Source organism: Geotrypetes seraphini, chromosome 8, assembly GCF_902459505.1.
Source record: "Geotrypetes seraphini chromosome 8, aGeoSer1.1, whole genome shotgun sequence".
NCBI lineage: Eukaryota > Metazoa > Chordata > Amphibia > Gymnophiona > Dermophiidae > Geotrypetes > Geotrypetes seraphini.
In genome coordinates this window covers 73,594,216-73,616,685 of record NC_047091.1, presented here as the reverse complement: position 1 = coordinate 73,616,685, position 22,470 = coordinate 73,594,216, and the positions used below count along the sequence as shown (strand labels likewise).

Here is a 22,470-nt window from a genome sequence, read left to right as displayed (position 1 = left end):
AATTAAGAACAGTAGCGATGGCTCAGCTAGCTTAGCTGATGAGCTGTGGGGATGTTTTATTTTCCAGGATACAGTTCTATACATGTTCCAACAGTTGTTTAATGATGTTTGTTGTTTATGCACTCCTGTTTGGCGTGTCTTTTACTGTTTTCAGTTAAGAATTTTCCTAGGTTCTGCTTGGGGAAGCTGTACTGATATTCAAGTTTGATCTGTCTCCACCTACTGGTAGCAGTGAGGTATAATACCCATCTGTAAAGGAACTATACCTGTCTACAAGCTAACAAAGAAAATTAGCAGGTAAGAACCTAATTTCTCCTTTCTCCATATGCAGTGCAAATACAAACTTAAACATATTCAATAATTATGTATTTATACGTACTGGTGATTTTCTGGAAATTCCAGGTAGGAAAATAGCATATTACACCATTTAAAACTAGTTGTTGTTTTTCCACGTGAAATTGTACCTTTTTTTCCACTAGTGCTTTTTAAAATTGACATCTTCAAAATTGACACACCTTTTAGTATGTATAAGCTTTTATTAAAGGCAGATTTTGTATTCAAATGTAATTTTGAAATGTGTATTTGTGTGGTCTAAAAAACCACAGGAAGTTGTAACACATGTGCTGAAGTTCATTTACAGTTGGGGTAATGGTAGAAATCTTCTCAGCTAATAAAATACATGTTTTCTCTCTATTGATTGCAAAATCCTTGGGACCATTTTTCAATAATTCTTTTCTTTTCTTTTTATAAACATATTGCCTGGTTGACCCTGAATGCTAAATCGCCCTTTAGCATGAGCCTCTTAAAGTAAGTCATCCTTTCTTTTTACTGCTATGAATTTATATTGTTCTACATGGGATTAATTGGTTTTTGTTGTTCACTGTGGGCTAGTGTTAATTGTACATTAATCTGGAAATTATAATAACAAATATCAGTGTTAAAGATATGTTCTCTTGTATGGAATTCATTGCTGCATGCATTGAGCTCAAGTTCCTAAATAGTTTCTGCGATACAAACACTACATAATTTTATTAGGACTGAAGGTAACCCAGAAGAGCCTCATAAGAGATTCCCATTCTCAAACATGTGTGTGTGTATATTTCTTTTGTAATTACAGGTAGATGAAGATAAACTTTACACAAACTGCCTACTGGGACAGATAGAGAAAAATGCTTGTGTACATGAATGTAAACCACTTAGGCTGTAAGTGGTGTATAAATATAAAAATTAAATAAAATCATACTAAACAATACCTACAAAACAAGGAATAGGAAAGATCAGAGGCAATGTGATAGAGCACTTTGAAAGGTTGAGACCAAGAATAGCTATCAGTATTTCCAGTTGCAATAGGTGAGACATTCTAGAGAAGTGGGTTATCTCCCAATGGCCACGTGCCATATGTTGAAGAAATCCACTCCGGATTTTTTCTATGACTCTCCTCTATGCTCTAGCACAGTGTTTCTCAAATTACAGCAGGGAAACACTGAAAGACAAGTTCCGGATGCTAGGAAGGAAGCTGAAGACCAGAATGCCAAGGGTAGCGTTCTCGGAAATCTTGCCGGTACCCAGGGCCGACGGGAAGACTGAGCTGTAAACAGTCAACGCGTGGATGAGGCGCTGGTGTGAGGAAGAAGGATTCCACTTCGTGCGCAACTGGACGAAGTTCAGGGGAAGAGCAAGTTATACAGGAAGGATGGACTCCACCTCAGTGGAGATGGAACAAGGCTACTTGCAAGCAACATCAAGCAAGAAATTGAGAAGTTTTTAAACTAAGGGGAAGGCCGATAGTCGACCAAGAGTCGATGGTTCGAGAAACAGTATACCTAGAGGATACCATGTAGGAAGATTGCGGAACAGATTCACCGGATCATAGGCAAGATAGAAATCCTGATGGATCAAAAGGGACCGAAGCGAAGGAGACATAAGGAGGAAGGAAATGCAAGGAAGTAACAGACCGCAAACTTAAGTGTATGTACACAAGCGCTAGGAGCCTAAGTAATAAAATGGGGGAATTGGAAGCTATGACACAAAAAGATAACCTAGACATCATCGGCATCACGGAAACATGGTGGAACGAGGAAAACGTCTGGAACACTGTGCTTCCGGGATACAAGCTATACCGCAGAGATAGAGTAGGACAAAAAGGTAGAGGTATTGCCCTATACATAAAAGAGGGAATTGAGTCTACTGGAGAGAACACGCCAGAAATGAACAATAAGGTAGAGTCTCTATGGGCTAAAATACTGGGAACAAATGGAACGAATACAAAGATCGGCATCTATTACTGACCTCCAGGGCAGTCCGAAGAGACTGATGGAGGAATGAGGGACGAGATTAAACACAAATGTAAGGGAGGCAACGCAGTTATCAGGGGCGACTTAAATTATACAGGGATAGATTGGAGCTGCAGTAGGGAGACCAAGTTCCTGGATGCTTTAGGCAACTGCTTCCTGGAACAAACTATCAAGGAAAATACAAGATGAAATGCAATTCTGAACTTAATTCTAAATGGACTATGAGGACCGGCACAAAGTATAGAAGTATAAGAGACGTTGGGAAACAGTGATCACAATTTGATCCTCTTCAACCTGGACATAGGAACAAAAAAATTGATCCAGAACGATGGCCATGACATTGAACTTCCGAAAAGGGAACTACGAAGAGATGAGAGTCATGGTGGGGAAGAAAATTAGGAAGAGGATAAGCACTGTAAAAACGCTAGAGCAAGCATGGTCCCTTTTTAAGGACATAGTCACCGAGGTGCAAAATCTATATATACTGCGTATCAACAAGGGTTCCAAGAGGAAAAAGAACAAGGAACCGACGTGGTTCACTGTAGCGGTGAAGAAAGCAATCAGAGACAAGAAGACTTTGTTTAAAGAATGGAAAAGGACAAAAATGGACGAAAACTGGAAAAAGCACAAACATAAAAGCAAGTGCCATAAGGCGGTGAGAGGGGCCAAAAGAGACTACGAGGAAAAAATAGCCAAGGAGGCAAAAAATTTTAAGCCGTTCTTTCAATATATTAAGAGGAAACAACCCGCAAAGGAAGCAGTGGGGCTGTTAGATGACCAGGGAATAAAGGGAGTACTGAAAGAGGACAAAGCCATCGCTGACAAACTGAACAGATTTTTTGCGTCTGTATTTACCAAAGAGAATATATCCAATGTACCAGAAGCCGACAGGCTATACACAGGAAACAAAGATGGGAAACTGACAGGGTCGACGGTCAGTCTAGAAGAAGTATGCAGGCAGATTGATAGGCTCAAAAACGATAAATTCCTGGGACCGGACGGCATCCACCCGAGGATAATCAAGAAACTGAAAGGGGTTATAGCTGAATTGCTTCGACAGCTAATCTGTTGATCAAATCAGGAAGGATTCCGGAAGACTGGAAAGTGGCGAATGTTACGCTGATCTTCAAAAAAGGTTTGAGGGGAGATCTGGGAAACTACAGACCAGTGAGTCTGACTTCAGTACCGGAAAAGATGGTAGAGGTGCTGATAAAGGACCGCATCATTGATCACCTTGACGGACTCAATCTGATGAGGGCCAGCCAGCACGGCTTCAGCAAAGGACGATCGTGCCTAACAACTTACTGCACTTTTTTGAGGGTGTAAATAGGCAAATAGACAATGGTGACCCGGTCGACATTGTATATCTGGTTTTCAGAAGGCGTTCAACAAGGTCTCGCATGAACAACTACTTTGAAAAATTGCGAGCCATGGAATCGATGGTGATATACTCATGTGGATGAAAAAACTGGTTGGCAGATAGGAAAGAGTGAGTGGGGGTAAATGGACAATACTCGGACTGGGAAAGCATCACAAGTGGAGTGCCGCAGGGTTCAGTGCTTGGACCCGTGCTCTTCAACATATTTATAAACTACCTGGAAATTGGTGCGACGAGCGAGGTGATTAAATTTGCGGATGGTACAAAGTTATTTAGAGTAGTGAGGACACAAAAGAATAGCGAAGACCTACAACGAGACATAAACACGCTCAAGGAATGGGCCACGAAATGGCAAATGAGGCTCAATGTGGATAAGTTCAAGGTGATGCATGTCGTAACAAAAATCTTAAGAACAAATACAGGATGTCTGGTGTGGAACTCAGACTTGGGAGTACTTGTAGACAAGTCAATTAAGCCGTCCGTGCAATGTGTGTCGTCGACGTAAGTGGCGAACAGAATGCTAGGAATGATTAAGAAGGGGGATCACAAACAGATCGGAGAAGGTTATCATGGTGCTGTATCGGGCCATGATGCGCCCCCACCTGGAATACTGTGTTCAATATTGATTGCCGTACATGAAAAAGGACATAGTACTACTCAAAAAGGTCCAGAAAAGAGTGACTAAAAATGGTTAAGGGGCTGGAGGAGTTGCCGTCCTGCGAAAGGCTAGAGAAACTGGGCCTCTTCTCCCTTGAAAAGAGGAGACTGAGAGGGGTCATGATTGAAGCTTTCAAGATAATGAAGGGAATAGACCTAGTAGAGAGGGCAGTCACTGAAGTTTAAAGGTGATAGATTCCGTACAAACGTAAGGAAAGTCTTCTTCACCCAGAGAGTGGTAGAAATCTAGAACGCTCTTCTAGAGGCTGTTATAGGGGGAAAGCACCCTCCAGGGATTCAAGACAAAGTTAGACAAGTTTCTTCTGAACCAGAACGTACGCAGGTAAGCCTAGACTCAAATAGGGCAATGGTCTTTGACCTAAGGGCTGTCGCGCAAGCGGACTGCTGGACGCGATGGGACCACTGGTCTGATCCAGCAGCGGCAATTCTTATGTTCTTGAGCTGGGGCACACTAAAGATTGTGACCATGGCTTGAGGCACCCGGATGTGCGCGGACGTCACAGTGATATTATGTGCATGTGTGACATCATCACGTCGACGTCCGTGCTTGTGCTGGGGCCCTCCAGACGGGCCCTGATATGCCGGTAGGAGGTGGTAGCAGGGAAGAGGGCAATAGGGAAGGAGAGGCGCTGGTGCTGGCTGATGGCCTACAGCAGTGTTTTTCAACTACTTTAAGCTGAGTGCCCCCTTAGTCTAACAAATATCAACTGAGTCCACCAACCACAGACCTCCCAAGCTCTGCCCCAGATCCCACCCCCTTTACTAATTGTAATGCAATTTTTCCATTCATTTTTCATATATACACAGCAGATAAAAAATTTCAAAACTGACACATTTCAATCACTATATTGAAAATAAAATCATTTTCCCTCCCTTTGTTGTCTGGTGACTTTATTTTTCTGTGCTTTTAACTATGTTTCCAGTGCCTTCTTATCCATTTACTATTTTTCTCGCCTTCTTCACCTTCTGCCTTGCATCCATCTTTAACAATAATAGGAGACTGACTGTAATGGTGATAAATACCAGTGAGGAGAAAGCGGCTAACACTGAAAAAAATGCTCAGAAAAGTGAAACTCTGAAGAGGGGGTGAAAACCTCCTCTTAAGGGAAGAGTTTACCGTCCAGTCATTGCATTGGTACGTGAAAAATCACTTTCTGACCACTGGTAAAATGTTGAATTGTTTTTACAAGCTCAACATGAAATATTCAAAATCTCTTATGCAAAAATATCTCTCAATGGAAGAATGATGCAAAGCACACTTATCTCAAAAATCTTAAGGCTCTCAGGGGTCAGGGACCAGTCCGCTCATGCAGTTGCCCTCTGTTCAAAGACCAGCACCCTAAATGAGACTAGCCCTACCTGCGTACATTCTGGTTCAGCAGGAATTTGTCTAACTTCGTCTTGAATCCCTGGAGGCTGTTTCCCCTATGACAGACTCCGGAAGAGTGTTCCAGTTGTCTACCACTCTCTGGGTGAAGAAGAACTTCCTTATGTTCGTACGGAATCTATTCCCTTTCAATTTTAGTGTGCCCTCTTGTTCAGCCTTGCCCTATAATCAAGCAAGGCATATTGCTTTGAGAGCCTGTGGAGTCTGTTCTGTACAAAAAAAAAAAAAATCCTGAGGTAGTGCTGGTCTGAAGGATTGTTTCCCTTTAATTTAACTGTATTTTACTGTATTTTTCATCTATCCAGCACTTTATTTCTAGCTAGGTCGCTTATGGAATAATGAGCACTTCACAAGGGAAAAAGTGCTCATTGTGCTCCAGACACGAGGCACTCGTGGCCAGCCTGTGCAAGCGGTGTTCAGGCCGGTGTGGTTGAGGAGCTCAGTCGGCAGCGGCTGCAGGCACCCAGAGTCGGCTAGGAGCAGTGGGGAGGCCCGGTCTTTTTCCACCGCCCATAGAGGGATTCCCTTGACTGCCGGTGGTCAGGGTACAACGGATTCCCTCTCAGTTGATTTTTTTTTTTTTTAACAGCTGATGCTGGCTTGCCTGCTTTAGCAGCTGGTACAGTTCAGGCTTCCCAGCCACTACAGGCCATGGAAGGAGCATTTTTGGCGGGAACTTTGCCAATGGGGAAAGCGTCTCGGAGGTCTCGGTGGGAGAAAAGCTAGCCACCAGTGACCATAACATGGTATGGTTTAACCTTAAGAAAGGCTTCCCTAGGTCACAAACAAAAACAAGAGTACTCAATTTCCGAGGCACTGACTTCGCACGCATGGGAGATTTCGTCCATCAGACGCTGCAGGTTCATGAAGTATCTGATAATGTGGAAACTATGTGGTCAACCTTGAAATCGACCCTTCATGAGGCAACTCAATGCTACATAAAATCGGTAACCAAACAGCAAAGAAAAAAGAAACCCCAATGGTTCACTGATGAGGTCTCGTACCTCGTCAAAGAGAAGAAAAGAGCATTTCTCGTATACAAATGCTCGGGGGAAAAAGAAGCAAACATTGTATACAGGGCAAAGTCTGCAGCGGTCAAAACAGCAGTCAGGGAAGCCAAACTTCGAATGGAAGAAAATCTAGCGAAAAACATTAAGAAAGGGAACAAATCCTTCTTCAGGTACATTAGCGACAGGAAAAAGAACGCAAACGGGGTAGTACGCCTTAGAACGCCAGAAGGGAACTATGTGGAAACAGATTCCGATAAGGCCAAATTGCTGAATGATTACTTCTGTTCAGTCTTCACCTGCGAAGCACCAGGACACGGGCCACGGATTGAAGCAAAGCAAAGCATGGAAGACCCATTTCGGAATTTTGATTTCACACCAGAAGAGGTTTACAGAGAACTGTCGAAACTCAAGGTGAACAAAGCCATGGGACCGGACAATTTGCATCCAAGAGTGCTCAGAGAGCTATGCGATGTTTTGGCGGAACCGTTAGCCATGCTCTTCAATCTCTCCCTAAGTACGGGGAGAGTCCCCCTGGACTGGAAAACTGCCAATGTTGTTCCTCTGCACAAAAAGGGTTGCAGAGCAGAGGCTGCGAATTACAGACCAGTAAGTCTCACATCAATAGTGTGTAAACTCATGGAAACTCTACTTAAAGGGAAATTAGACACGATATTGGATGAGGGAAATCTGAAGGATCCCTGTCAACATGGATTCACTAGGGGCAGGTCATGCCAATCCAATCTCATCAGCTTCTTTGACTGGGTGACAGGAAAACTAGACTCGGGAGAGTCTCTGGACATAGTGTACTTGGATTTCAGTAAAGCTTTTGACAGCGTCCCGCACCGTAGACTATTAAACAAGATGAAATCAATGGGGTTGGGTGAGAAACTAACTGCATGGGTCAATGATTGGCTGAGTGGAAGACTTCAAAGGGTGGTGGTCAACGGCACCCTCTCTGAGACATCGAAGGTGACTAGCGGAGTGCCGCAGGGATCAGTACTGGGACCGTCCCTTTTCAACATATTCATAAGGGACTTGACCCAGGGGCTTCAGGGAAAAGTAGCACTGTTTGCCGACGACGCCAAACTGTGTAACATAGTAAGTGAAAGCAATCTCAAGGATAATATGACGCAGGATCTGCTCGCGCTGGAAAACTGGTCCTCGACATGGCAGCTGGGATTCAACGCTAAGAAGTGTAAGGTCATGCATCTCGGCAGCAGAAATCCATGCAGAACATACACCTTGAATGGAGAGGCACTAGCTAGGACTTCAGAAGAACGGGACTTGGGAGTAATCATCAGTGCAGACATGAAAGCTGCCAAACAAGTAGAGAAGGCCTCGTCCAAGGCAAGGCAAATGATGGGATGTATCAAGAGAAGCTTCGTCAGCCGCAAACCTGAAGTCATGATGCCACTGTATAGAGCCATGGTGAGACCTCATCTGGAATACTGTGTGCAATTCTGGAGGCCACATTACCGTAAAGATGTGCTTCGAGCCGAGTCGGTCCAGCGGATGGCCACTAGAATGGTCTCCGGACTCAAGGGTCTCTCATACGAAGAAAGACTGGGCAAATTACAGCTCTATACTCTAGAGGAACGCAGGGAAAGGGGTGACATGATTGAGACATTTAAATACGTCACAGGTCGTGTAGAGCTGGAAGACGACATATTCGTTCCCAAGGGACCCTCGGTCACAAGGGGGCACCCGCTTAAACTTAGAGGAGGGAAATTTAGTAGTGACACCAGGAAGTACTTCTTCACAGAAAGGGTGGTGGATCAATGGAACAGACTTCCGGTGCAGGTGATCAAGGCCACCAGCGTGCTCGACTTTAAGAATAAATGGGACATCCACGTGGGATCCCTACGAAGGTCGAGCTAAGGAACTAAGTCATATGCACTCAGACTTAATGGGGTGGGTCAGTAGAGTGGGCAGACTTGATGGGCTGTAGCCCTTTTCTGCCGTCATCTTTCTATGTTTCTATGTTTCTATATTTTCTCAGTCTGGCCCCTCCCATTTTGTCTGCAACCTCAGGTGGCCTTCCCCCTGTATTGGAAAAGCAAGGGCAGGTTTCTGCTGGGTTCCCTGCTGTGGCAGGGAGTCCCTTTGGACCCCAGGGTTTTTTTCCCCTTGATTTCATTTTTTCTTTATGCAGAGCCTATTTTCAGGCAGCTGGGGTTTCCGTGTGCGTCCAGGAGGTTTCTGGGAGTTGGGTTTCCTCCGCACCCCTTCTGGCTTTGCCTCCCTCTTCTCCTTTGGCGTCCCCTCCTCTTCCCTCGTCCAAACGCCGGCAGGTGGCTTGGGATAAGGATTTGTGGTCTGAGGAGCGTGTCGGCCTGGATGAGGACCTGGACCCTTTTGAGAATTTCCAGGACCCTCTCGAGGGGATGGGCGGTGGGTTGTCAGGTTTCCCGCCTTTCGGCGAAGAGGCGTCCGTGGTGTGCCTTTTTCAGAGGGATGAGCTACCGGACCTGATTCAACAGGTCTCGGTGCTGCGTTTTGAAAATGCGCCACTGGAGACTCCGTGTGTGGGGGCCTCTCTTCTTAGGGGGATCCGTACTGTTTCCCACTCTTTTCCTATGCATCAGGATATTCAGTGAAAAATGCCAGAGACGCCATTTCAGTTGGCGTGCGCAATGGCTCGTTTGTATCCCATCTCGGAGGGGGATCGGGCTATGTTAAAGTTGCCAGTGGTTGACGCGATGGTCTCAGCAATTTCTAAGTGGCATACTGTGCCTGTTGAGGGCGGTTCTCCCTTAAGGGACTCTGAGGAGTGTAAGTTGGAGGCCATTCTTAAACAAAATTTTGAGGTCTCTGCTTTAGGGGTCAAGGAGGCTATTTGTGGGGGGGCTGGTGGCTCGCGCCGTGTTTCGGTGGGCTGAGCGTGTCCTGGATTGTGAGTCTGATGACTGGTCCTTGGTGGATCAGGAGGTGGCGAAGATTGAGATGGCTGCCTCGTTCCTCTCGGATGCTCTTTATGACTTGGTGCGGAGCTCGGCTAAGTCTATGGCCTTTGGCGTGGCCTCGCAGCGTACTTTGTGCCTTCGCGCTTGGTCGGCGGATGCTGCATCCAAAACTAAACTTACTAAATTTCCTTGTCAGGGGATTTTTTGTTTGGAGAGGGCTTAGATAACTTGCTTCAGACTCTGATGGACTCTAAGATGTCCCGCCTGCCTGAGGACCGTGCCCACCTGGCATCTCGGGGTGGCACTGCCCGTGGCCATCTGCGGGAGTTCTTCAAGTATTGCCCTGGGCGTGAGGCTGCTTCTTTCCAGGCTTTGGGGTTTTCCCGGGGTCGTTTTTATCAGCATATGCAATCCTTTCGGGGGGCCCGTCGGGCTGGGAATCCCTCCGCCGGTTCCCCCGTTAACTGTCCTGCACAATGACTCGTTTCTGGCGCCCCCTTTGGTTCCGGTGGGTGCCCAGCTTCATTACTTTTTTTCCCCAGTGGGCTGAGATCACATCCGATCAATGGGTCCTGGAGGTGGTGCGGGTCGGTTATGCTCTGGAGTTTACCCGCTCTCTGCCAGATCTTTTCCTAGCCTCTCCGTGTCGGGCGGCATGGAAAACGCAGGCCTTTTCGCCAGACCCTTCAGCGCTTGCTAGATCTCAAAGCAGTTGTTCCAGTGCCCCCTCAAGAGTGTGGCACCAGCAGGTACTCGATTTACTTTGTGGTGCCCAATTAGAAGGGGACCTTTCGGCCCATCCTGGATTTGAAGGGGGTCAACAGGGCTCTCAAAATTTCCTCTTTTCGCATGGAAACACTGCAGTCTGTCATTCTGGCGGTTCAGCCGGGGGAGTTCCTGACTTATCTCAATCTGACGGAGGCCTACTTGCATGTTCCCATTTGGGCCTCTCATCAGTGCTTTCTTCGCTTTGCGATCTTGGGTCCGCACTATCAGTTCTGTGCGCTTCCCTTTGACCTGGCCACGGCTCTCCAGACGTTCACCAAGGTAATGGTGGTCGTTGCGGTCGGAGGACATTATGGTGCACCCTTACCTGGACGACTGGTTGATTCAGTTGAAGTCGTTGCAGGAGAGCACCCTGGTTATGGCTCGGGTGGTGGAGTTTCTCAAGTCTCTGGGCTGGGTGGTCAACCTTTCCAAGAGTCGGTTGGTTCCGGCTCAGCATCTGGAGTACCTCGGAGTTCTGTTCGACACCTCCTTGGGGAAGGTCTTCCTTCCAGAGGCCTGGATAAGCAAACTGCAATCTCAGATTCGCCTCCTTATGGCGTCCCCGGTGTCCTCGGTCGCAGGATTTCCTGGAGTCGATGGCGGCGTCCCTGGATGTAGTAAGATGGGCGCGGGCTCACATGCATCCTCTTCAGAGGTGGTCGCCCCCAGAGGCACAGTTTGGATGTCCCTGCCCCTCTGCAAGGCTTGGCGCGCTGCAGTCTTTGTGGGTGGCTCCAGCCCTCTCATCTGGTTCAGGGGGTGAGTTTGGATCTACCGCAGTGGACGGTGCTTCTCAAGGATGCCAGTCGCCTCGGTGGGGGGCTCAGTGTCTAGGTCACTCAACTCAGGGTACCTGGTCCACGGAGAAGGCATCCTGGTCGATCAATGTGTTGGAGACCAGAGCCGTCTGTCTGGCGCTGTTAACCTTCCGCTCCCTTTTGATGGGCAAGTTGGTCAGAGTTCTGTCGGACAATGCCATGGCAGTGGCTTACATCAGTCATCAGGGAGGCTCCAAGAGCGCTCAGGTGGCGCAAGAGGCGGCTCGGCTCATGCTTTGGGCGGAGTCACATCTTCAGGACCTCTCAGCCTCTCACATAGCCGGAGTGGAGAATGTTCAAGCGGACTTCCTCAGTCATCACCCCTTAGATCCCAGAGAGTGGTGTCTCAGCCTCAAGGCCTCTCAGTTGATAGTGCAGACTTGGGGTCAGCCCCTGATGAACCTGATGGCCACGAGTGTCAACGCCAAAGTTCCCCGCTTCTTCAGTTGTCGCAGGGACGGTTAGGCCGAGGATCTGAATGCTCTGGTTCAACCATGGCCAACGGAGGGGCTGTTTTACCTCTGTGGGCAGAGTTCTTCTCCGCATTGTTTGCCATCAGGGTCTGGTGGTTCTGGTGGCTCCGGATTGGTCTTGAAGTTCGTGGTACGCAGATCTGGTGAGGCATCTGATGGCGGATCCTCTTCCTCTACCTCTCTTGGATGACCTTCTGATGCAGGGTCCCATTCCCAGGTTCGATCCGACTCCCTTCTATCTTACGGCTTGGCTCTTGAATGGGGCCGCCTAGGTAAGAAGAGGTATTCAGATAAGGTGATTTCTACTCTTTTGGGGTCCCGGAGGCTTTCTACCTCTCGGGCTTATGTGCGGGTTTGGCGTCTCTTTGAGGGGTGGTACCAGGTGCGGGAGTGGTCTCTTCGCGCTTCCGTGCCTACCATCCAAGAGTTCTTGCAGGATGGCCTGGATAGGGGACTGGCTTGATCTTCTCTCCGGGTTCAGCTTATGGCCTTGTCAGCCTTTCGTGGGTTAGTGAAAGGTCAGCGTTTCACAGCCATTCCTGATGTGATTTGCTTTTTGCTGGCGGCCAAGTTGATCAGGCCTCCCATGTGGTCCTCTGTTCCATCTTGGGATCTGAATCTGGTTCTGTCTGTTCTGGTGCGCCCGCCTTTTGAACCGTTGGGCGGCTGCTCATTGAAGGACCTTACTCTGAAGGCGGTCTTTTTGGTGGCCATTACTTCAGCTAGATGTGTTTCTGAGCTGCAGGCTTTCTCTTGTAGGGCTCCCTTCTTGGAGTTTTCTAGGGAGCGGGTTGTCTTGAGGTCTGTTCCTTCCTTTCTGCCAAAAGTAATTTCTCCTTTTCATGTCAATCAGTTGGTAGTCTTTCCGGTGTTGGGTAGTCGAGAGGGCTCTTCTCAGAAAAGACAGCTGTGCAAGTTGGATGTCGGTAGGGTCCTTCGCTTGTATGTGCAGTGAACCCAGGAGATTAGGAAATCAGATCATCTCTTTGTCCTTCTGGCAGGTCCTCGTAGGGGAGCTGACGCTTCTAAGGCTACTATTACATGCTGGATCAAGGAGACTATTGCTTCTGCTTATCTTCTGAAGCAGAAGTCTATTCCATAATTTCTTAAGACTCATTCCACTAGGAGTCAGGCAGCCTCTTGGGCTGATTTTTCGCTCGTGCCTCCAGTGGACATTTGTAAGGCTGCGGTTTGGTCTTCCTTGCATTCTTTTGTCAGACAATACCAGGTAGATGTTCAGGCGTGTCAGAACGGGGTGTTCAGTGAGTGTGTTCTGGTGTCGGCCCTTCGGGAGTCCCGTCCGTGATGGGGACTGCTTTGGTACGTCCCACTCGTAAAGATTAACCTCTACAGATCTGGAGAGTGCTAAAGAAGGAGACATTAGGTAATGTTCTTACCTGCTAATTGACTTTCTTTTAGCTTCTCCAGATCAGTAGACGTCCTCCACCCTGTCTGCTGTTGTGTTGTTGGGGCTGTTGCGCGGGCAGTTTTGTTTTTTGCTGCGGGTCCTAGTATTTTTCTAGACCCGGAGAGAATTAAAGAACAGTGGCTGTGGCTTAGCAGGCGACATGTGGGGACATTTTCTTTCTGGTATCTCTCCTCTGCATTTTCCAACAGCATTTGGGTATGTTAGTTATTACTTCTATTCGGAGTATTGTTTATTTCTGTTTCCAGTTCTTAGTTCTGCTTGGCTATTCAGCAGACTGATAGGGATAAGAACATAAGAAGGTGCCTCCGCTGAGGCAGACCAGAGGTCCACCTTGCCCAGCGGTCCGCTCCCGCGGCGGCCCATCAGGCCTAATTGCCTGAACAGTGTCCCTGACTAATTTTGTAACTGCCTCTAATCCTCTCCCTATGACCTACCTGTACCCCTCAATCCCTTTGACCTCCAGGTACCTATCCAAACCTTCTTTGAAGCCCTGCAGCGTGCTCCTGCTTATCACATCTTCCGGTAGCGCGTTCCATGTATCCACCACCCTCTGGGTGAAAAAGAACTTCCTGGCGTTTGATCTAAACCTTCCCCCTAGGGAAAGGTATCTCTTATGTACTATTCCACAGTTTTGTTTTCCGTCTCCACCTGCTGGTCATGATTGGATATATACCCACTCGTAAGGATTAACCTCTACTGGTCTGGAGAAGCTAAAAGAAAGTAAATTAACAGGTAAGAACCTAATTTCTCCTTCTTGAGCTTGTTATGTCACGTTGCAGATGTTCGCAATCCCCTCGCGTCCTCACTATTCTAAATAACTTCGTAGCGTCCGTAAATTTAATCACCTCACTCGTCGTACCAATGTCCAGGTTGTTTATAAAGATGTTGAAGAGCACGAGACTCCACTGGTGACGCTCTTCCAGTCCGAATATTGTCCATTTACCCCCACTCTCTGTTTCCTATGCTCCAGCCAGTTTTTAATCCATGTGAGTATTTCACCCTCTATTCCATGGCTCGCAATTTTCCAACGTAGTTGTTCGTGTGGAACCTTGTCAAACGCCTTCTGAAAATCCAGATATATAATGTCGACCGAGTTGCCCTTGTCTATCTGCCTGTTTACTCCCTCAAAGAAGTGCAGCAAGTTCGTCAAACACGATCTGCCTTTGCTGAAACTGTGCTGACTGGTCCTCAACAGCCCGTGTCCGTCAAGGTGATCAATGATGCGGTCCTTTATCAGCGCCTCTACCATCTTTCCCTGTACCGAGGTCAGACTCACCGGTTTGTAGTTACCTGGTTCCCCCCTTGAACCTTTCTTGAAGATTGGCGTAACATTCGCCACCTTCCAGCCCTCCGGAATCTTTCCCGATTTGATCGACAGATTGGCTACTAGTTGAAGCAGTTCAGCTATAGTCCCTTTCAGTTCCTTGATGATTCTCGGATGGATGCCATCTGGTCTCGGGGATTTATCGCTCTTTAGCCTATCAATCTGTCTGCATACCTCTTCTAGACTGACCATCAATCCTGTCAGTTTCCCTTCTTTGTTTCCAGCATATAGCCTGATGGGTTCCGGTATGCTGTGTATATCCTCTTCGGTAAATACAGACGCAAAAAATGTGTTCAGTTTGTTAGCGATTTCTTTGTCTTCCTTTAGCATTCCCTTTATTCCACGGTCATCCAACGGTCCCACCGCTTCCTTCGCGGCTCGTTTTCCTTTAATACATCTCTCTCCTTCCCTCCCCTACTACTATTTCTATAGCGCTACCTTCCATTCCCTGGTCTGTTATCTCTGTAGTCATCTTTCCTCCTCCCCAGTGTAACATTTCTCTCTCCCTTCCTCCTTTCTGTCCCCTGCAGTCCATCTCCCGTCTTCCTTTCTGGCCCCTCTCCCAGTCCAACATTTCTCCTTTCTTTACACCAGTCCAATATTTTTTTCCTCTCTTCCTCCTGCATGCTGTTTCTCCTCTGGTCCTCCTTCCCTCCCCCAACCAACTTCTCTCCATGAGTCCAATTATTCACTCTCTGCCCTCTCCCTCTTCCCCCGAGTGTGACATTTCTCCTTCCCTCCTTTCTGTCCTCCCCATCCATCTCGCCCTCTCCATGAGTCCAACACTTTCTGCCTCCTGCATGCTTTCTCTCCATACCTCTTCCCTCTAGTGACATCCCTCCTTCCCACCCCCAACTCAACATGCTCTCTTCCCATGTCCATTTCTCCCTCTCTTATCACTCTCACTCCTCCTGCTACAATTTTCTCTCCATGCCTCTCCCCTCCCCAGTCTGGCATATGCAAGTCTCTTTGGACCACCCCTTCCCTCCAGGCACCCCCCTCCGAAGGCCTGCATGTTTCTCCATTTTCTCTAGCTTCCTCCTTGGCCTTCCGGTCTCAACTTCAAAGCTAATTATGGCAGCCTGCAGAGGATCACCAGTGCTGTAGCGACCCTAGCAAGCTGCCATCCACCTCTGCAGCACATTCCCTCTGCTGCGGTCCTGCCCCTGATGTCAGAGGAGGGCTGAGACCATGGCAGAGGGAATGTGCTGCGTAGGATGATGGCAGCCTATTAGAATCGCTATAGCACCGGCGATCCTTTGCAGGCTGCCGTTATTGTCAAATAATTTTTATTGAGCTTAGCACAGGAAAAATACCAACAACACAATATGATACAGACAAGCTCAAAGTTTCAAAACAACCAAATAACATCACCAAAATCCTCCAACCCTCCCTCCCACCCCCACCTCCCGTCCTCCGTCAGAGCAATAATATGGGATGACAAAATCCAATAATCAAAAGAATTCAAATAGTGCAAACAAAAACCATACAAAACATATGATTCAGCAGTTCAGCAGATGACTCCGTGCCAGGGGAGTCATAGTGGTCTAAAATGGTTCCCAAGTATGCTGAGAGGAGCACCTCAACGTAAAGGAAAAGTTGGAAATATCTCTCCTCTCCCCCATTAAGAGTGTAATCATACAGCACCTCCAGAGAGAAAAGTCAGGCGCGTCTGTCTCAAACCATTTGAGTAGGATACATTTTAAAGCAACCAACACCATCCATTTAAGGAAAGTAGTCGCTCCCCTCTAGCGAGGACAGTAGTGAGGAGGAAGTCCAAACAAAAAGAGAGGCGTATGTTGAATTGTAATGTTCTAAGTGTGCTCCACAAAAGTGAAGATCTGATCCCAGTAGGCTTGAATGAGGGGGCATGTCCAAAACATATGACCCAGGCCAGCCTCTGGAGCGTGACGAAGACATTCAACAGAGGCCCGGATTTGAGAGAGATAAGCCCCTTTAGGAGAAATATATTGGCTCAAAATCAGTTTATAGCTCTGTTCCCAAAAAGTAGTATATTTTCAAAAAGTAGATAACTTTTTAATAGCTGTCAAGATCACATCCTCGGGCAAGACCAAGAGTCCCACAATCGATCATGGTCAAGCAAGAGGGATTCGTCCTTTAAATGGTGATGGTGAAATTTAAGAGGAACCGAGAGCTGGGAACCAATCGTATAAGCTGTGGACAGCAACTCTTGGCAAGAGGCGGTTAAGTGAAGAGGCTGCAAAGTCTGCAAATAATGATGAATCTACGTATTAGCAAACCTATCCATGGGAGGTAGATCATATTCCTGTTGCAGTTGGGTAAAATATTTTATTCTCCCATCCTCTTCAACCAGATGGAACAAATAATGAATCCCCCTTGATTCCCATCAAACAAAAGTAGCATTAGAATGCTGTTGGAATGCTCTTATTCCCCAAGCTCAGTATTCAGAAAAATTCTTAAAACTTATCTATTTGATAAATATGTGACTTAATTGCCATTTCTATTCTCTGAGAAATACTTGATATGCTCATGTATGTAATTCACTGTTTGTACAGCGGCTTCTTGTGAACCGCCTTGAACTGATGATTTAGCGGTATATAAGAATAAATTATCCCAGGACAAGCAGGCAGCATATTCTCACGTATGGGTGACGTCACCGATGGACCCCTGGTATGGACCACTTTAAGTCTTTAGAAAGTTTGCGATAGCCTGCATCATGCATGTGCGAGTACCTTCCCGCCTGACATAGGCACGCGATCACTTAGTTTCTGTGGAGCTAAGACGTGTTTTTTAATGGCTGTTGAACTTTTTTCTTTTCCTGCCTTCCTGCTCTCGCAGAATTTTGTCTTTTTAGTCATTTCTTTTTTGTTTTGTTTTGTTCTGTTGAATTCAGTAAAAAAAAGTAAAAACTTTCATTTTTTTTCTCTCCTGCGGGTTTGGCCTGTTGGGGCCTGTTCGACCACCTTGGCCTCCGATTTCGACTTAGCTGGGGCCGTTTTGCTTTGATGTCCCATTCGCAGATGGGTTTTAAAAAGTGTGGACGTGCTCGCCCCATTTCCGTGACACTCGCAACGCTGGTGTCTCCATGTTTGGGACCCGAGCACCATCCAGAAACCTGTTCCCGCTGTTCTTCTCTGCAGAAAAGAACTCTGAAGAACCGCCTCATCCAGCAGCGCCTCTTCTTTGTTGTCGCCATGGAAGGAGACTCGACACCACTACCTACATCAACGGCGCCGTCCAAATCGACACTGCATCTTTCAACAGAAACATCTTCAGTGTCACAGCCTTCTATGAATAAGCCGGCTAAGAAGCTTTCCCCTACCCCATCTGGGCCTCAGGCCAAAGTAGCAGTGAGCCAAGTCCTGCTGACCTCAGAAGAAGCCCAAAAAGCGCTCCACTCTGATATTGGTGAGTGCCTCTTCATCGGCCTCCTAATCGCTGGAGCATAGAGCCGCACTGAAGGTACCGGTGAAAAAGCCAGCAGTACCGGTGCTTACTCTTAAGCAAAAGATAGACAATTTGTTTAGAGAGGAACTGGGTGAGCATTTTCAAATGCTGGTGCCGACCCAACTTGTGCCCATGTCTACACCGACTCCTCCGGTGCCAGTCTGGTCTGAGCCCTCAACGCCAGTTACACCTGCTATGGAAACTCCATCGGTGCTAGCGCTTTCCATCAGGGAATTGGCAGCATCCACTCACCGGCACAAGTCATCCTCGAAACAGACATCTCCTGAGTCAACTCCTGTGCGTTCCTGGAAGGCATTGCAAAATCTAAAAAAAAAAGAAAACAAAAATTTGTCCAAAACAAAAACTAATATAAATCTGAGAACAAATTTAAATCATTGTATTGAATTACCAGACCTCAAATACCCAAGGCACTACTGTATTGATTTTTCGTGCCCTTACTGGGGTGGTGTATTCATCATCGGTCTCTGGTAAAGTGACATTCTTCGAAGCACTCATCCAGGCATGCCTCGCCTCATCGGAAGCAACCTTTTCTTCAGTATTCCCCACCGGCTACATCGCCTCCTCCGCTACCAGATCTCGAGGGCACGATAGGGTCTTTTTCCCCATCTAGACCTCCGTCCTCATTGGATCCAGAAGCCTTGACGTCCTCGAGTCTCTCTCGAGGCCCGGATTTGGCTGACCAGCTGTCTTTTTTCGTCAGATGGCAGCTGATCTGGACATTCAACTGGACACTGGGTCCAAATTTTCCAAGGAGTATCTCGAGACCATGCATTTCCCGCTACCGGATCAGACCTTTGTCCGCTGTCTGGAAACACCCTATTCCATCCCAGCTGTTCCAGGCAAATTGGATTCCAGATAACCGGACGGTTCATCATAAGGGGTTTGATGGTGCTCAACTATCCCATCAATCCCTTCTGGTGGAATCTTCGTTGAAGCGGTCTCACCCTTCTCAAGTATATGCCACTGTTCCATCGGGCAGGGAGGACAAGACAATGGACAGATTTGGTCGTCGAATTTACCAGAACTCCATGATGACCTCCAGGGTCCTCAATTATAATTTTCATTTCATTACATATTTCAAGTTTTTTCTTCCCAAGTTCATGGCCTACTTGGATCCTTGAGCACATTTTGAATTCCAGGAGGTCTGGCCCCATTGTCCCAGCTTCGGTTACAATTGCTGCAGTCCTCATATGATGCCTTTGAGCTATCTGCTCGGGCTACTGCGTGCTCGGTGGCCATGCGATGCCTGGCGTGGCTCAGGACCATCGACATGGACCCGAATCTGCAGGACCGGCTGGCTAATGTCCCTTGTGCTGGCAGGGACCTCTTTGATTCTATTGAGGCAGCGACCAAAAAGCTTTCAGACCATGAGAAATCCTTTCAATCTATTCTCCGTCCTAAGACTAAGCCAGCTCCTTCTCGTCCTTCACGCCCGCCTCTGATTTACCAACGGCGTTTTCCACCAAAATAGGCTCCTGCCACTCGTCAGCCTGTCAAGAGGCAGCATCCGCAGAAGCCTCAACCACCTGCTGTGCCCAAGGCTCCTCAGCCTTTTTGACTGTCTTCTAGAGAGCATAACGTCCGTCGTTCTGCCCTTTCCCGTTTTTCCCCCTATCGGAGGTCATCTCCATCATTTTTACCATCGATGGACGACTATTACCACCAACCTCTGGGTCCTTTCCTTCGTAAGGGAGGGATACTCTCTTCAATTCCATCAGATTCCTCCAGAACATCCTCCAAGAGAGTATCCTTCCACCTCTGTCCAGACCGCCCTTCTTCGTCAGGAAGCTCAGGCTTTGTTGCAGCTCCGAGCTATCGAGCCAGTTCCTTTGGCTCAACAGAACAAGGGATTTTACTCCCAGTACTTTCTTGTTCCGAAGAAGACGGGCGATCTGCGTCCTATTTTGGATCTCAGGGTGCTCAACAAATATCTGGTCAAAGAAAAGTTTTGCATGCTGACCCTGGCATCTCTGTATCCCCTCCTCGAGCAGATATAGTTATGCTCTCTGGATTTCAAGGAGGCCTACACTCGCATTCCTATCCATCCGGCCTCCCGCCAATACCTCAGATTTCAGGTGGGAAATCTACATTATCAGTACAGAGTGCTCCCCTTTGGCCTAGCCTCGTCACCCAGAGCCTTCACCAAGTGTCTGGTAGTGGTGGCCGCAGCGCTCAGGAACCATGGTCTTCAGGTGTTTCCCTACCTGGACGACTGGCTCATCAAGGATTCCACGTCTCAGGGAGTCGTCCTGGCGACTCAGCGGACTATCTGGTTCCTGCAGAGTCTGGGGTTCTAGATAACTTTCCAAAATCCCATCTTCAGCCTTCTCAGACTCTTCCATTCATCGGAGCTGTTCTGGATACTATCCAACTCAGAGCATTCCTCCCTCAGCAGCGTCTGGACGCTCTTCTCCACCTTTGTCATACGGTGTCCTCTCGCCCGTCCTTCTTGGCGAGACACATGATGGTTCTTCTGGGCCACATGGCCTCGACAGTACATGTGACTCATTTTGCCAGACTTCACCTCAGAATTCCTCAGTGGACCCTGGCATCTCAGTGGACGCAGGTTTCCGACCCTTGTCTCGACACATCCAGGTCACTCCTGCTCTGACACAGTCTCTTCGCTGGTGGATGCTCTCTTCCAATCTATCCAGAGGCTTATTTTTTCACACGCCCCCCCATCAGAAGGTTTTCACGACCGACTCTTCGACTTACGCTTGGGGGGCTCATCTGGATGGTCTCCGTACTCAAGGGTATTGGACCAGTACGGATCGCCTGTGCCACATCAATCTCCTGGAGCTCAGGGCAATTTTCAATGCTCTCCATGCTTTTCAGCATCTGCTTCACGACCGTGTAGTCCTCATTCGCACTGAAAACCAAGTCGCCATGTATTATGTCAACATACAGGGAGGCATAGGATCGGCCTCCCTCTGTCAAGAGGCTCTGAAAGTCTGGGACTGGGCAATTCGCCACAACACCTTCCTCATAGCTGTCTACATTCAAGGGGTGGACAATGCTTTAGCGGACAACTTGAGTCGTCTTCTACAACCTCACGAATGGACTCTCCAATCCACGCCCCTTCATCACATTTTCTCTCTGTGGGGAACGCCTCAGATAGACCTCTGTGCAGCCCTCCACAACTTCACTCCTCATCGCCTCGAGGCAGATGCTTTTCTTCTGGATTTGGACGAGTCTCTTTCTATATGCGTTTTCTTCATTTCCTCTCATTCAAAAGACTCTAGTCAAGCTGAAGTCCGGCCATGCCACCATGATTCTAATTGCTCCTCGGTGGCCCAGACAGCCTTGGTACTACCTTCTACTTCAACTCAGCAGCAGGGAGCCATACCTTCTACCAGTCTTTCCTTCGCTGCTTACACAGCATCAGGGATCTCTGCTTCATCCTAACCTGCAGTCTCTCCACCTGACAGCTTGGTTCCTCTCAACATAACCCCTATCCAGTTTTCTTAAGCTGTGAGGAATGTTTTGGAAGCTTCACGGAAGCCTGCTACTAGACAATGCTATCACCAAAAATGGACTAGATTTTCTACTTGGTGTTTTTCTCATCATCAGGAGCTACAGCATTCCTCCTTGTCTTCAGTTTTGGCCTATCTTTTGCACCTTTATCATTCTGGTCTCAAGTCTACATCGATCAGAGTTCATCTTAGTGCAATTGCTGCTTTCCATCAGCCTCTCCAAGGGAAACCTCTCTCTGCTCATCCTGTGGTTTCCAGGTTCATGAAAGGACTTTTCCATGTCAATCCTCCTCTCAAACCACCTCCTGTGGTTTGGGACCTCAATATTGTTCTTTTTCAGCTTATGAAACCTCCATTTGAACCAATTGACAAGGCTCATCTGAAATTCTCACTTGGAAAGTTGTGTTTCTCCTTGGCCTCACTTCTGCTCGACGAGTTAGTGAGCGCCAAGCATTAGTTGCGGATCCTCCTTTTACAGTGTTCCATCATGACAAGGTGGTGCTTCACACTCATCCGAAATTCCTTCCTAAGGTTGTCTCTGAATTTCATCTCAATCAATCCATTGTTCTTCCAGTGTTTTTTCCAAAGCCTCATTCTCATCCTGGAGAATCAGCTCTTCATACTCTGGACTGTAAACGTGCTTTGGTTTTCTATTTGGAATGCACCAAACCACACAGATCTGCTCCTCAACTTTTTGCCTCCTTTGATCCTATCTCTAAGCGTACCATCTCCAACTGGATGGCGGCTTGCATCTCTTTCAGCTATGCCCAGGCTGGATTACCCCTTCACAGTAAAATCACAGCCCATAAGGTCAGAGCAATGGCAGCCTCTGTTGCTTTCCTCAGATCTACACCTATTGAGGAAATCTGTAAGGCTGCTATTTGGTCCTCGGTTCATACCTTCACTTCTCACTATTGTCTGGATACATTCTCCAGACGGGATGGACAGTTTGGCCAAACAGTATTGCAAAATTTATTTTCCTAAGTTGCCAACTCTCCCACAATACCACTTTGGTTAGCTTGGAGGTCACCTATATGTGAGAATATGCTGCCTGCTTGTCCTGGGGTAAAGCACAATTACTTACC

General features: G+C 47.5%; 1 protein-coding gene across 4 annotated transcripts in view; it reads left to right on the top strand.

Moving 5' to 3' along the window:
• Nucleotides 1–22,470, top strand: part of SF1 (splicing factor 1) — a 240,617-nt gene that overhangs the window by 109,710 nt on the left and 108,437 nt on the right. For all 4 annotated transcript variants that reach the window (XM_033953804.1, XM_033953803.1, XM_033953806.1 and 1 more), the window contains one exon: nucleotides 793–807. In XM_033953804.1, coding sequence (XP_033809695.1) covers nucleotides 793–807 — 15 coding nt within the window. The remainder of the gene's footprint in view (nucleotides 1–792; nucleotides 808–22,470) is intronic.